General features: G+C 49.2%; 1 protein-coding gene across 1 annotated transcript; it reads left to right on the top strand.

The window, feature by feature from the left end:
* The first annotated feature begins 4,401 nt into the window (after positions 1-4,401).
* Positions 4,402-15,632, top strand: NUDC (nuclear distribution C, dynein complex regulator). Its single transcript, XM_047084502.1, has 9 exons — positions 4,402-4,600; positions 6,933-7,010; positions 12,024-12,227; positions 12,306-12,371; positions 13,155-13,274; positions 13,351-13,545; positions 14,709-14,792; positions 14,887-15,005; positions 15,425-15,632. The coding sequence occupies exons 1-9, from the start codon at positions 4,520-4,522 to the stop codon at positions 15,474-15,476; spliced, it is 999 nt and encodes a 332-aa protein (XP_046940458.1). The 5' UTR covers positions 4,402-4,519; the 3' UTR covers positions 15,477-15,632.
* The last annotated feature ends 336 nt before the right edge of the window (positions 15,633-15,968 follow it).

Below are 15,968 nucleotides of genomic sequence, written 5' to 3'. Positions count from 1 at the left end.
TCACAGAAGTGAGGTGTTCTTGATTCATTCTATCAGATAGCACGCATTTCCATCTGTCCTGTGGTTCTCGTTGGTCACCCGAGTAAGGTGATGTCTGCCAGGCCTCTCCACTATACTTACTCTCTTCCTCTTTGTAATGAATCTGTAGTTTGCGAGGAGGTATTTTGAAAATGTAGATACATACCTTCTCATAGTTTGAATGTATGTATGTGTGTATTTATTTATGAACTCATGTTCTCCTATTTTGTTTAGTGGCTTGTAATCTGTTACTATCGTTATTTATTTGAATGCTCAGATTGTCACAGATTTGGCCCACGGGAGCTCTTTCAAGCTGGAGTCTGTCCTTTTGTCATGCCCCATCATTCTTTGAACATCCTTTGTTTTCTGGTCTAAGCAGATACCTCTTTTCAAGCCCCTGCAATCAACCAGTACTCCAAGAAGCTCTGGTTCAATCTTTTAGTGGAGAGGAGTATTTAAAAACCATGATCTGGGTACTGGGAGGGTAATTAGAAACCTGGACTTGCTCACTGTTATGAGGGTGTCACTGCTCCCAGGCCCTTCCAGAATTAAGGAGAGTACACCCCCCACACACACACACTTAGAGTTATATTTATTTCTATATCTATTTATACATACTATAAAACATGGGTTCAGACTATTACCTGCAATTCGAATCTACTATAACAGGGTTCATTCTCATTCTCCCCTTTTTGTATTTATAACTCCCTTCTCCAACACCGAGAAATCTGGCTTTCATCATTCTGAATTTATTCACTTATTGTATCTATTTATAATCAGTCTCCCATATTTACCACCACCCGATTCCCTACGAAATGCCCTCCTTACCCCACTTGGGTTCTGATAGCTTGTGTCTGGCTGCCCCCTCCCACTCAGGGACACTTTCTTCACCTTGCTGGACCCCATGCCATATGGCCACCTTCCTCACCCTGCTGGGGCTCTGACTTTTGCTCTGGGCCACTGTGGCTCCCTCCCCCTTATTTCTTCAGGGGCACCTGGGTGGCTTATTTGGTTGAACGTCAGACTTCGGCTCAGTTCATGATCTCACTGGTGAGTTCTAGCCCCACATGGGGCTGTCTGCTGTCAGCACAGAGCCCGTTTTGGATCCTCTGTCTGCCTCTCTCTCTGCCCCTCCTCTGCTCATGCTCTCTCTCTCAAAAATAAATATTTTAAAAAATTAAAAAAATTTTAAAATAAATTCCTTCAGTGAAAATGGAGCGATGATTCTGTCTTTTCTCTGGAATGGTTGATCAAAAACAGGTTTTATTCTTTTTTTTTTCTTTTTTAGGAATAAAAACATGTCTTATTCTTGATAGCCAGGATACTTCACACAGATGTTTCTGATTCTTGCAGTCGTGCTTATAGGTTTGTAGTAGGAATTTTGATAAATTCTACTTTGCGTAATTACTATCAAAAAAGAAATATATGCGTGGAGTATTTATTTATTTAAAAAATTTTTTTAACGTTTATTTATTTTTTGAGAGAGAGAGACAGAGCACAAGCAGGGGAGGGGCAGAGGTAGAGGGAGACGCAGAATCCAAAGTTGGCTCCAGGCTCTGAGCTGTTAGCACAGAGCCCGACATGGGGCTCGAACTCACCAACTGTGAGATGATGACCTGAGCTGAAGTCAGACGCTCAACCGACTGAGCCACCCAGGCGCCTCTATGCATGGAGTATTTATAATTGTATATGCTGCATATTCTTTATAGGAGAGAACTTCCATTTTGAGTTGGCATCACTATGAAGTGACAATTTAATGATGATTGAAAGAATTTTGTACAGATTTGCTTCTTCTCTTTACATGTCCTTCTTTCTCCTCCACCACCCAGGTTCTTCCCAGGTGTCTTGGGAATCACTCATAGTGGGAAGTGGGATAGAGTGGGCAAAAAACAGTGCAAACAGTGGTCTTGAGCAATTATAATTTAAGCTTTTTATTTTTGCAAAATAAAAAGAATATATATATTAAAGTTTTAATTTATTTTGAGAGAGAGTGCACAGGGGAGGGGCAGAGAGAGAGGGAGACAGAATCCCAAGCAGGTTCCATACTGTTAGCTCAGAGTCCAATGCGGGGCTTAAACTTGAACTCATGAACTATGAGTATTTATATCTATCTATAAAATATCTATATCTATAAAATATATCTATAAAATATCTATAACTGTAAAATATCTATAAAACGTCTATAAAACATCTATATATCTATATCTATATCTATATCTATATCTATATCTATATCTATATCTATATAAAGAAGACCTTGCCCAGCCTCTTCCCAAGGCATTGGATGTGCAAGTGAAGGGTGCTGAGGTTCAAGTTTCATTAGATTCACAGAAAATCTGCCTCTAATAATGCCTTTCCTAGGTGTTTTTCAGGACACAAAGAGCCTGGCACACAGCAAGTGCTCAGTAAAGGAAGGGCAGTGGTCATTATTATTGCTCTTGCTTTCACCCTCATTTTCTAAAGGAGGCAGTGGAGGAGGAGGAGAAGGAGACCCCTCTGTGGGGGGTGGTCATGTAAAGCTGGACTCCAAGGTTTTAGAGCTTGGGTTTTTTGGGGCACCTGGGTGGCTCAGTGGGCTAAGCGACCGACTTGGGCTCAGGTCATGATCTCACGGTTTGTGGGTTTGAGCCCCGCATAGGGCTCTGCCCTGACAGCTCAGTGCCTGGAGCCTCCTTTGGATACTGTGTGTGTGTCTCTCTCTCTCTCTCTCTGCCCCTCCCCCGCTTGTGTTCTGTCTCTCAAAACATTAAACAAACATTACAAAGATACGTCTTGGATTTTTTTTTTTCTCACCGTGAAGAGCTGTGTTTTCTGAGACCTGTGTATGGCCTGAAGGCCGGGTGGGGGCGGGGGGTGGGGGGAGTGTTTCCAGAAGGGAGAGGGAGCAAACTGTCAGATGCAGCTGGGAAGTTGAGGAAGATAATAGTGGTCCACGGGCTTTGGCAACACAAGGTCATTGTACCCTTGGTTAGAGTCTTTTAAGAAAAGACTAATTAGGGAGTGCCTGGGTGGCTCAGTCGGGTTAAGCGACCGACAGCGGCTCAGGTCATGATCTTGCGGTTCTTGGTTCAAGCCCTGCGTCCGGCATTGTGCTGACAGCCTGACAGCTTGGAGCCTGCTTCAGATTCTGTGTCTCCCTCTCTCTCTGCCCCTCCCCTGCTTGTGCTCTGTCTCTCTCTCTCTCTCTCAAAAATAAATGTTAAAAAAAGAAAAAAACTAATTACAATAAATTGAGGAAAGATAGAAGGTAACAAAGTGGAGAGACAAGTATAGCAATCTTTTCAAGTTTTGCTGTAAGTGAGAACCGAAAATTGCAGTGGTAGGATGAGAAAATGGGAGTCACAGAATGGTAAAAAATAAGTGACATTAGAGCATGTTTGTAAATTGAAGGGAATGATCCAGAAGAAAAACATTTGTGATGCAGGAGATTTAAAAAAAGGACAATAACAAGGGTAGAATCCCTGAGAAGACTAAGATGATGAATTTCACCGCAAAAGTGGAGCAGTTTTCCTTAGATGGCTGGGACGTGTCCCCCACTAAAGGTTGAATACAGCAACCGTTCCATAATTTGTGGGGCCCGGTGCAAAACGTGTTGTCCCTTGTTCAAAAATTAAGAATTTCAAGACTGCATCAGAAGAGCATTAAACCAAGCACGGAGCCCTTCCCAGGACGAGGCTCGAGCCACTGTACAGTTTGTCATCCCAAGAAACTGGTCCTGGCAAGTGTGTGATGATGACAGAGGTAGGCTGTCCTTTGGGCTAGGGCCTCCGCTGCCTCATGGAAGGACTGGAAGAGAGGACTTAGGACACTTTCAGTTCCACTTTTCTACAAGCTGGGAAGTCACTCTCAGGGGTGAAGATCAGAGTTTGTCCCTTTTTAACTTCCAACCCGGCCAGGGGCGCCTGGGTGGCGCAGTCGGTTAAGCATCCGACTTCAGCCAGGTCACGATCTCGCGGTCCGTGAGTTCGAGCCCCGCATCAGGCTCTGGGCTGATGGCTCAGAGCCTGGAGCCTGTTTCCCATTCTGTGTCTCCCTCTCTCTCTGCCCCTCCCCCGTTCATGCTCTGTCTCTCTCTGTCCCAAAAAAAATAAATAAACGTTGAAAAAGAATTTTTTTTTTAACTTCCAACCCGGCCAGATTTTAGTTCAGGGTTTTCTGGAAGGCTCCAAAGCATCTGGTGACCATAGCAACTCACGCCAAACTCCGGGACCCTTGCTCCGCCCACCGCTTCCTGGACGCGCTCGACGATTGGCTCAGCATGTCGACCAATGGTCGGTGAAGCGGGCTGTTTGCCGCGCGGTCAGTGGTCGCGGGCCCGGAGGGAGGCGGGAAGACAGGGCGAGAAGGCGGGCCTGGGCGGCGCGGCGCGTGCGTGTTTCCGGCTCCGCTGCGGAAGGCGGACGACTGGAGCCGTTGGGCCGGACGCGACCCGAAAGAGCAGGGAGAACGCGGGACGCGAGTGCGGAGCTGGGAACTCGGAGCGTGGCTAGAGGCAGGCGCGATGGGCGGAGAACAGGAGGAGGAGCGGTTCGACGGCATGTTGCTGGCCATGGCGCAGCAGCACGAGGGCGGCGTGCAGGAGGTAACGGCCCGCGCGGCGTCGGCCTGGCCTGGTCCTGAGGCGCTCGCCAACCCGCGCGGTCCTAGCCACGCTTACTCCACTTCTCTGTTTTCCGGGGTCGAGATTCACCCTTGGGCCTCGCGGGTTCCTGGGATTCCTCCTACGTCCTCACTGCGACCCAGCTTCCGGTCTGGCCTCCCCGTGGCACTTAGGGCCCCATTCGTTTTTGTCCTGGGCTCCCGGCCCCGCTTAGTATCTAGCAACTCCGTGTCTTAGCAACTCCGGCGTCTCCGAACGCGGTTCTGGAAAACCCGCTGCCCTCTCCCTTAACCCGTCCCCCAGTCTCATACATGCTTCCGGCCTCGTTTTCCGTCTGATGGCCTCCCCCGAAGAGCATTTCTTAGGATGAAGCATCCTATACGTTGGGATTTGCATCTACCAAGACCTGGACCGAGCTGGCGAATGTGTGTGTGTGTGTGGGGGGGGGGGGTGGTGGAGGTGGGGCGGGGTGATGTTAGCACGTGGTCCCTTTAGGCCGTGAATGGGGAGTAGGAGGCCTGGGTTCACAGTTTTTTCCAGCACCTACCTACAAGGGACCTTTCCACGTCTCCAAGCCTCAGTTCCTTTGTCTTTGAGATAGAGCTACAAGTCCTTTAATTTCCGAATCTTTGTTGGACAGGAAAAGTCTCGAAGGACAGTAAGGAATTCTCAGTAGTCAGGTTTGTTCATTCAGATACTTCTCGAGTGATTGATGTGTGCCAGACACTCACCAGACTGGGTCCTGGGCATATAGATGTGAGCAGAAATCTGTCCTTGCCCTGATGGAGCTTAAAACTTTTCAAAAGCATAATTCATACATAGTGACTGCATAATAACACATAGCATATGAACGATAAGAACCAACTGTTACAGATTCTGGAGTTGGTGTTTTGGGCCAAAAATGTGGAAAGTTAGAAATAGAAAAACCTATCAAGATTGGTTCCAGAACTCTCATTCTGTAAAGAAACCAAAGGAACTTGCCTAAAATCATCCAACAGGTTCCTGACCAGACAGGACCAGACTCCTTGGGCCATTGTGCTTTCCACAGTCCATTGCTGATTCTTTGTCTCACTAGGAACAAGTTTTCTTTGAGCTTTCTATTCCCATTCTTTTACCCAGGTGCCTGTGGAGACCAAGGACTCCTAAGCCTTTTGAGGTGGGAAGAGAGTTACTAATTTGCAGGTGTGAAAGATTCCCTTCCTCATCCTCCTGAATTGTTGACGTTAGATTTGGGAACAAGTTCATTTTTGAGTGAATCAAAAAAGTGTCTAGAAGTAGAAATTCAAACCATGAAGATATGAGTGGTTCTAAATCTGATGCTAGAACTTTTGGGCAGATAAAAGCGCTAAGGTGCTAATTCTTGGTCACTGTTAGATCATTTCATTCAGGAAAAGTTTTACTGAGCATATACGCTGAGCCTGGTGCCAAGCTTTGGGGATGTAGACAGAATAAGCCATAGTTCACTCTGGCAGGAGGTCTCTTGGTCTGCAGGCTCTGTGCTGACAGCTCAGAGCCTGGAGCCTACTTCGGATTCTGTGTCTCCTCCTCTCTCTGCCCTTCCCCCACTCACACTCTGTCTCTGTCTCTGTCTCTCTCTCTCTCTCTCTGTCTCTCTCTCAAATAAACATTAAAAAAAAAAAAAAGCTATGGCTTAATATAGGAGGTCTCTTGCTCTGGGTCAGGCGCTACTAAGGGCCCTCACCTCCATTATCTCATTTGATCCTCACAGGGTCCCTAGAAATAGGTCCTGCCGCTGTTTCTGTTTTAGAGTTAAGAAACTTCCCCAAGATGACAGAGCTAATATGTATCAGTCTGATCTTCAAACTTGTATTCTTAAAACCATTTGGATACTCTGGTGTACCAGTCAGAGTTAGTTGGTTTTAAACTTCTCTGAAGTGGCTTCATATACTCCCCTCCTTCCGTCTCTGCCCTAGTAATTCAGCCAGTGCCAGTCTGGATGGACTTTTACTGTCTGGAGAGGAAAGCTGGGCCTAGATGTTTCAAGCCCTGGATTGAGAGGAGTGTTCTATATGCTTAGGCTCCTTCTAGACCCACAAGGAATATGAAACCCATGTACCCATAGACAGGAGAAATGAGAAATCTACCTTTCAGGCAATCTAAATAAGGTTAAGTTAGGCTTCCTCGTGGAAGTGACTAAGGTAGGACCTGTTAGGGAGGCTGTCTCCTCTGATGAGAGGCTTGGGGTAAAACAGTCAAGTCCCAAGATCCCTCCTGGACAAGAAACCGATTTCTGTGCAGTCAAGGGGCTCCCATTGTGGCATCTCCACAGCTGCAGTCTCCTTCTGTCTTTCAGCTTGTGAATACTTTCTTCAGCTTCCTTCGACGCAAAACAGACTTTTTCGTTGGAGGAGAAGAGGGGATGGCAGAGAAGGTGAGTGTTGGGGCCTGCTGTCCCGTGGGAAGCTCTGTCTCTTCAGAAGAAAAGCTCCCCTGGTCTTCTTTTGGCGTAATAATAGCCTTCAGCAGAAGTAAAATGCCAAGGGTGAAGAGTTGGGGACGGGAAGCAAGCTGTCGTTTATTGAAGCTCGTTTCCTTGCCAGGTGCTTTATCTGCCTCTATTTCCCGTGATCCTTTAGCAGTTTGAGAAGGACAGGTGTTACTATTCCCATTTTGCGAATGAGGAAATTGGCTCAAGGGTGTTTGGCCCTTTGTCCTCAGTCTTGAGCTAAGTTGTGAGAGAGCCACCGTTGGAACCAGAGTCTGTTGTAAAACTGTCTTCTGCCCTTGACCGCATGCTGCTGGATTCCTTTTCCATTGAAGAAGTTTTATCTAATTACCTACCTGGTGGTGAGAGTGGGCAAATGTTAGAAATTGAGCTTAGAAAACAAATACAGGAAAACTTAAAGCCAACCAATCCCAGTCTTCCCAGATACGGTGACCCAAAGTTCATGGATTTGGGAATTGCATTTTGTGGTACAGGCTCTGAGACCTTGAACTTCCTTCTGATACTTTAGCTTGTAATTATATTTTTGAAAATTGGTAAGTTGTGAAAATGTTACCTCACCGAACAATGATTTTTAGGACATCGATACTGTTTTCACGTAAAGAGACATAGTAACAAGAGGGAGACATTTTGCAAACTGCTTCCTGTGGTGTCAGGCATCTGACAAGCTAGAATGTGCTATACTGTGTCTTGATGATGTGAGGCTACTCTGTCATAGACACACTGGCTTGAGAGTGGGAGTCCTGGAATCTCAGCCCAGTTGTGTGGGTTGGTTGATTTCTCACCAATTCTCTGGTCCTTTCAGTCTACATGTCTGCAAAGTGGAAGAAGGTGGACTTACCTGTAGGACCCCTTCTGGCTCAAATATTCTTTCTGTGTTAGCGCCAGCACCTCCTGTTTCTCTGCGGGCCAGACTGCCTTATAATAGCATTTGTTCATTCGTTCAGTGAACATTTATTGAACGCTTAATGCTTTGTCTGTGGTAGGTATTATGCCAGATCCTTTGGGATTACATAGGTGAATACAGACTGGCCTTTGTTTTCTTTTTTTAAAAAAAATTTTTTTTAATGTTTATTTATTTTTGAGACAGAGAGAGACAGAGCATGAACGGGGGAGGGGCAGAGAGAGAGGGAGACACAGAATCGGAAGCAGGCTCCAGGCTCTGAGCCATCAGCCCAGAGCCCAACACGGGGCTAGAACTCACGGACCGTGAGATCGTGACCCGAGCCGAAGTTGGACGCTCAACCGACTGAGCCACCCAGGTGCCCCGACTGGCCTTTGTTTTCATGGATCTCACAGTGTAGCATGCTGCCCCCACCCCTTAATAAATGAAGAAGTGGGTGTTCGGGCAGAAGCCCTAGGAACATTAAATGGGGGACTGCCCTAGGTTGGGGGCTCAAGGAAGACTGTGAGGAAGCGGTGCTTGAGGTATGAAGGATGATTAAGAGATAGCTGGAAGAAGGGAGAGCGGTGAATAAAGAAGTGGTGTCTTACAGGTATGGGGGTGATGGTAGCTGCCATGTATGGTTGTCTGCTGGTCCTGTCTTTGACCTTGTCATGCTCCTTGGCTCTTTGTTCACTTAGATTCAGCTCTTCCCCAGGAGGTGGGTCAGACTCTCGGGCAGGCAGAAACCTGTCCAGCCTTCCCACCTGGTCTCCATGTGTAACACAGTAACTCCTGGGTATTGAGTGCCTACTGTGTACAGGCCACCTTTTAAGTGCACCCGTTAGGAGCAAAGGCTCTGGAATCAGGTAGACGTGAGTTGGAATTCCAGTCTCCCCCTCCATTTCCTGCTTTACCACTGTGTGGCATTGGGTAAATCACGTTTTCTCTGAGCCTCATTTTTCGCAGCTGTAAGGGGGTCTAAATCCTTATCTCATAGGGCTGTTGTGAGGATAAAAAGAGGTAATGTAGATGAAGTGGCTGGCATTTGAGAATCAAGTTCATGGTCCTTTTCTGAACCTGTTGGAGCCAAAGCAATCCCACTTCTGGGTACATACCCAAAAGAATTGAAAGCAGGGTCTTGAGAGATCTGTACACCCGTGTTCCCAGCAGCACTATGCACGAGAACCAAAAAGTGGAAGCAATCCAAGCATCCACTGATGGATGAATAGTGTCATATATGCATATGATGGATCTAATAGAATATCGTTCAGCTTTTCAAAGGAAGACGCACAGGAGCACTTCTTGAATGATTTAATTTATGTGAAGTTCTAGAACAGGCATATGTTTTCTCCTTCAGATGTTTTAGGGTACCCTCGCCATGGTAAGGTTAAATATCTCCTACCTCTCAGTGTCTCTTCTTGCCAGGCTGGTGGGAACCGCTCTTTACTCCCCGATCACCCAGCCTTGGTCAGGGAAAGCCTGTGTTCAGGTCTGCCCGCTTAACAGTCTGGGGCCTGTCATCTTCCTTTTTTTTTTTTTAAATGTTTATTTGTATTTTGAGAGAGAGCGCTTATGCAAGTGTGTGCACGTACCTGTGCATGCGCGGCGAAGGGGCAAAGAGAGGGAGGGAGAGTCCCAAGTAGGCTCCACACTCAGTACAGAGTCTGCCTTGGAGACTGATCCCACGACTGTGAGATCATGAGCTGAAATCAAGAGTCAGAAGCTCGACCGACTGAGCCACCCAGGTGCCCCTGGGGCCTGTCTTGTAGAATTAGCCCAGCTGTTCTCATCCTTCCCTGCTCTGCTGGGCTGTGGTTCCCAAAGATGTGTCTAGTAACAGATGCTTGGCTCTCTGACAGCCTCCTGGTTGGCACCATAGAGTAGGCTCCACACCCCCAGGGGTCTCTGCCTGGGGTTGAGCCTGGGTAAAGCTGGTGGGAGGAGATTGGGAGGAGGGGTCAGAGACTGCTGTGATTGGCCTTGGCTGTGCCTGGTGGTTCAGCTCTGCCCTCACCTAACCTCCAGGAGCTAGGAAGGAACAGGACAAATGGGATGTAACATGATTCACTGGAGCTGGGAGAGGGGAGGGCCCTGCTCCCGCCTCCCCTTGGCCACTGGTTGGCAAATGGCTTGAGTTCAAGGTCTTCCCGATTAGGGATTTGGGACCAAGGCCCTTTGGTGGAACAGCCTTCGCTGGCGAAATTGTCCCATGACTGATTCTATTGACAGCACAATGGCCTTCAGGTGACTCCCTTCTCTTTCACACACACTCCATTTTGTTAACCTATTTGGTTGGGGGATGCTTTTGGTGCCCTTCAGCCTTGTAGAGTGTAGAACTACTGCCATGTGGCATGAGGTTGGGAGTTTGGGGGTAGCCGGAGGAACTGACATCAAATGAATGAGAAGCCACAGGGCATTTGGTAGAACCTAGGTCTAGGAGCCCATGGGTGACTTGTGACCCTGAGCCCCACCTACGCCCCTCAGCTCTTGCAGACCCCTCCTTCCATCCAGCTGTGGCTCAGAGATGTTTGGAAGGTGGTAAATTGACCACCGATCATGTGCTGAGTGCCCGCGAGGCCTCTTCCAGATGTGTGGACAGACACAGGTGGGTTTCCTGAGTTGGGTATGTTCCTGGGCCTGCTGAGGGTGAAGAGACACTGGAGCTGATCCTGGAGGATGAACAGGAGATTGCCAGGTGACCTGGGAGTAGGGACAAGGACATTTTAGGCAAAGAACAACTTATGCAAGATTGTTTTTGGTAATAATGACATAGAAGCACAGAGTGATGACCTCCGGTCACACAGGTAGAAGGAGTAGTCCGGGAACTCCAGTCTAGGTGTGACTGTCGGGTCTGCTTGAGAATTGGGCAGGAGGGCTTGTTAGAAAGACAGGCTGCCGAGCCCCACCCGGAATGTCTGATTCAGTAGGTCTGGGGTGGGACTGAGGTTTAGCATTTCTAACAAGTTGTGGGTGATGGTGGTGTTGCGGATGTGGGGAACCACATCTTGAGACCTATTGGTATGAATAGGTGGGCCATCTCTCCCATTGTATTTTTATAGGGGAGAACATACTTGTCCCCACCCCTAACCGGCTGACACTGGATTAGCCTCAGACGGGCAAGGGGTGTTAGGAAGCTAACACTGTGTATGTGGCTATGATGTGGCAAGGACCGTGCCAGCCTCTTGGTAAGCATTTGTCCTATTCGATTCTTGTGACAGGTGAGAAAACTGGGGCTTAGAAAGTGTCAAAGTCATTCACTTGTCCAAGGCCACGCAGCCAGCTAGTGACAGTGGCAGTAGTATTGTGGTAGCTCTTGGGCAGCAGGGAGACCAGCTAGCAGGATGTGGGTTGGAAACATTCTGGGAAGGCACAGTGGGAGAGGAAGGATTTGACGTTGATAGCTCTCGGGCTGAGGAGAGGAGGAGTCTAGCCTTTTCCCTCAAGAAAGCTCTCTCTGGCTTCCTGCTAATGCGGTGATTCTGGATGTGTTGGCTGAGTTGCTGCTGTCCTGGAGACAGGTACGTATGGGGAAGAGATCCGTCAGGGAAGCAGGTCAGTGCAGGCCTGCAGGCTCAGGAAAGGTCTCTTGGGCAGAGACTGGAGTTCTGTTCATAACAGCCCTGCTCTGTAGGGAAGGACCTTCTGAGCACTTACCATTGGGTCTGCACAACAGCCCTGTGAGGTATAGGGATTCATCCTCACAGGTGAGGAGTCTGAAGCTCTTACAGGTTAAGTTCTTTGCCAAAAATACAATAGCTAGTGTGTGACAGCTTGGGTTAGAACTCAGCCCGTCTGGCTTCACTGTCGTGTTCTTAGTCACTAGACTGTGTGTTTTTTAAGTAACCACTGTTTATCGTGCCAGGTACTTTGCAGCTGTTCATTCGAGTTCTGAGATAGGTGTGTACAGTGTCCCCCCCATTGTATAGATGAGGAGCTTGGGTTCTGCGTGCAGTGCCTTTGCCCAGGCACCCAGCAGATAGAGGCGGGACTGGACTCCAGGCCTTGGGATACTGGCCCCAGCCCCAGTGCCTCCTCGCCTTCTGTCCCTCCCCCAGCTCATCACACAGACCTTCAACCACCACAATCAGCTGGCGCAGAAGGCCCGGCGGGAGAAGAGATCTCGGCAGGAGAATGAGCGGCGGGAGAAGGCCGAACGGGCAGCCAGGCTGGCCAAGGAGGCCAAGTCAGATACCTCTGGGCCCCAGATCAAGGAGCTGACAGATGAGGAGGCAGAGAGGCTGCAGCTGGAGATTGACCAGGTAAGAGTGGGCTCCCTGCACCCCCATCAGCACTGGCAGCGAGGATGCTCTTGCCAACTGCTGTGCCCTTCACCACAGAAAAAGGATGCAGAGAATCATGAGGCCCAGCTCAAGAATGGCAGCGTTGGCTCACCAGGGAAGCAGGTGAGTTGGACTGGGGGTGCCTAGTCAGGGGCTTGGAAACTTCTAGGGACTCTGTAGCCTTTCCCCATGTCTCGGATGCTTTCCCCTATGCCCTTTCCCTCAGCTTTGGGGGTCCTCCCCATCCTTCAAGATCCCACTCCTAGACATTGGACCACAGGATTGGGTTTAAAAAAAACCTACTGGTCTTAAAGCCTTGGCAGGAGAGCCTAAGAGCCAGAGAGCGCAGTGCTTAGACAGGTATCATTTGGGTGGGCTGGGGTTTGTGGGCCCAGCCTGGCCCTTTGCGGCGATATATGTGGGGGATGTGCCCCTGGGGCTCCTCCCTCTCAAGTCCAGCTTCCCAAACAACGCTTGGGCATTCATTTGTCTTTCCAGAGTTTCTGCTCTGACAGTAGGAGTCTCAGCCCCACAGACACAGAAAAAGAAAATTGATCATTCGGCAGCCTGGTTTTATTTTAGAACCCTGTTCATAGCCACCTTGTGACCTTCTGTTTTGTGCTGGGCTTTCTTTCCAAGTCCCTTGGCTTGGATCCCCAGCTAGGTTCCATGGGTCCATCTCTGACTGTCACTGTTCACCAACTGTGTCCTTTGTCACATGGTATGCTGCTTGTCTCAGAGATCAGAGCCATTTTTTTTATCTCTGGCTCCCAGTGGGCCCTGGAGTGGGCAGGGACCAGGTCTGTTTCATTTTGCGGCTGTATGCCCAGTGCCATCCCTGGGCCTGGCTCAGCGGGGTTCAGTCTGTCTGTCAGGTAAGTAGCTGAGCACCCCAACTGTGAGCAGGAGGCTGAGGAGGACGAGGAGGAGGAGGATGAGAAAGACAAAGGGAAACTGAAGCCCAACCTTGGCAACGGGGCCGACCTGCCCAATTACCGCTGGACCCAGACCTTGTCGGAGCTGGATGTGAGTGGCCGGGGCTCGGGTTAGGAGGTTAGGGAGCCAGCCTGGGGCTCCTGCTGACCTCCCCTGCCCCACGCAGCTGGCGTTGCCCTTCCATGTGAACTTCCGGCTGAAGGGGAAGGATGTGGTGGTGGACATCCATCGGCGGCACCTCCGGGTGGGGCTCAAGGGGCAACCAGCGATCATTGACGGGGAGCTCTACAACGAGGTGAAGGTGGAGGAGAGCTCGTGGCTCATTGAGGACGGCAAGGTGGTGACGGTGCATCTGGAGAAGGTGTGAGCGGCCTGGTCTCCTGGTCTGAGTCCTGATGGAGAAAGGAGGGAGGGTGTCTGCTCATTCACTCAGGGACCATGCCAGGGGCCTAGTGGACACATTTAATCTGCACAGGACTTTCAATGTAGGTCTGTCCCATTTTATTTTATTAAAAAAAAAAAGTTTTTACGTCTATATTTAAGGGGGAGAGAGAGAGAGAGATAGCATGTGAGCATGGGAGGGGCAGAGAGAGAGACCGAGACAGAATCTGAAGCAGGATCCAGGCTCTTAGCTGTCTGCATAGAGCCCAGCATGGGGCTCGAACTCAAGAGCTGTGAGATCATGACCTGAGCCAAAGTTGGACGCTCAACCAACTGAGCCACCCAGGTGCCGCGCACCCCCCCCCCCCGTTTTTTTAATTTTTGAAAAATTTTTTTTTATGGTTCGATCTAAAATTCCTATTTTAGAATCAGGAAAAGGGCAGTTCAGATTTGCCCAGGCTCCTACCTGTAGGTAGGGATGGAGTTACGATTGAGTCTTTGATACCAAAGCATCTTGTTTTACATTAGGTTTGTACATGCATTCAATGCAGCAAATACCTGAGTATGTACTATGTGCCAGACACTGTTTTAAGTGCTGGTGAGAGAGCAATGAGCAAAACATAGAAAATTGCCTTCGGGAAGCCTTGCCTCATTCCCTCAGATGCAACACAGATACCAGTAAATAAATGTAGTCCCTGTAAAGTGCCATGAGTCAAAGGAAAGCTTTCCATGGCATGTCAGGCCTGTCCCAGCCTACCTGCCTTTCACTCACCTCTCCCATGTCCTTGCACTAGCTTCTCCCAACTGGAATGTCCTCTCTTGCTTTTTCATCTGGTGTACCATGTGTCCCTCAGGCCTAGTCCTGGTGCCACTCTAACTTCTGTCCCTCTACCCTGGATGAATAGCTCCCTCTGCACTTCATTTTTGCCCTGATGACACTGATTTGTAACCATCTCCATTTGCTTCCCAAGCCACTGGGGATGGCAGAGGTCTTGCCCATCTGCACCCTAGGTCCCCGCACAGGGCTTTGTGGGTCCCAGGTACAGGATAGAGGAGAGAGTTGGGTTTTGGAAAGGTTGTGGGGTGGTTCCTAGGGTACAGAGTGAGCTACCTCCCATCTCCCGGTGGTTCCCCTCCTCACAGATCAACAAGATGGAGTGGTGGAGCCGTTTGGTATCCACTGATCCTGAGATCAATACCAAGAAGATCAACCCTGAGAACTCCAAGGTGAGCCTTAGCTGGTTGTGTTGGGCCTCAGCTAGGAGGTGAGGGCCTAGGTGGCCCCAGAGCTTCACCCATCTTTGTCACTGCCTGCCCTCAGCTGTCAGACCTGGACAGTGAGACCCGCAGCATGGTGGAAAAGATGATGTACGACCAGAGGCAGAAGTCTATGGGGCTGCCCACCTCGGATGAGCAGAAAAAGCAGGAGATTCTGAAGAAGTGAGCAATGCAGAGATGGAGGCTTGGGGGGTGGGGGGGGTAGTTCTGGGGGGGGAGGTGGGTGTTGGGTCTAGGCCTGGGTGACAGCAGTGAGTGGGTCACTGAGCAGGACACAGGGGCCGCCCTTCTCCTTCCAGAATGAGCCAGCCAGGTTTATGGATTGATAGCCTCAGCTTGCTTACTCTAATCACTTTCTGAGGTCATCTTGAGGGCAAGGCCACCTCAGGGTAGGAAGGGAGAACACAAGCGGTCATTGCCATCTATAGGAAAACCCTGAGGCTCCACCGCTTGCCTGGCCTGGCTCCAAGTTGCTCAGGGTTCTAAAGAAATTAGACCTGACGTGGGAGGTTGGGAGAAAGGGGCTAAGTTTCCGGGAGAGGGACGGTCTGATTTACCTTCTTCCTACTTTCCTTCCCCAGGTTCATGGATCAGCATCCGGAGATGGATTTTTCCAAGGCCAAATTCAACTAGCCCGTATATGCCTCCCTGAACTCTTGGGGCTGAGCCCCAGCCATCCACCTTTTCCTACTGGTCCCAGGGCATCATGGGAGAAGGGCTGGGGCCTTGTGGGGGGTGTCTTATCTTCCCCAGTTGGCCTACTGTTACACATTAAAACTATTTACTCCACCTGTTTTCTCTTCCCTCTGGTCTTTCCCTGGGGGACAGGCCTCTTATTGCTGGTGCTGGGGGCTTGGCTTTTAGCCCAGCTTCTGCCATGTGACCTAGAGCAAGTCCTTACACCTCTCTGGGGCTGTTTCTCATTACTTAGAGGGAAAATTAAAACAAGGCTTTTAGTCTGTGACTGAGCAAAGGTGAGTTTTTCTGGATACAGGGATCAGAATACGTGTCATATTCTTAAAGGGGCCCATGACTCAGCAGAATTTAAGACCCACTGGAGTTGATTCCGTTTTCATCTCTAAGACAGTTTCTCACTGTGGACATTCTCAATCTTGGAGAGGCCTT

Source organism: Lynx rufus, unplaced genomic scaffold (assembly GCF_022079265.1).
Source record: "Lynx rufus isolate CCGP_SWC_20201006 ecotype Redwood Valley unplaced genomic scaffold, mLynRuf1.p SCAF_2, whole genome shotgun sequence".
NCBI classification, from domain to species: Eukaryota; Metazoa; Chordata; class Mammalia; order Carnivora; family Felidae; genus Lynx; species Lynx rufus.
Note: the sequence above shows the minus strand (reverse complement) of the source record. Positions and strands in the feature narration are given on the sequence as shown.

Excerpts from the sequence above, each read along its gene's own strand:
- NUDC (XM_047084502.1), top strand. The coding sequence starts at position 4,520 with ATGGGCGGAGAACAGGAGGAGGAGCGGTTCGACGGCATGTTGCTGGCC. Across the intron at positions 12,372-13,154 it reads TTGGCTCACCAGGGAAGCAG|GAGGCTGAGGAGGACGAGGA; the intron begins GTGAGTTGGACT and ends AACTGTGAGCAG. Across the intron at positions 14,793-14,886 it reads TCAACCCTGAGAACTCCAAG|CTGTCAGACCTGGACAGTGA; the intron begins GTGAGCCTTAGC and ends GCCTGCCCTCAG.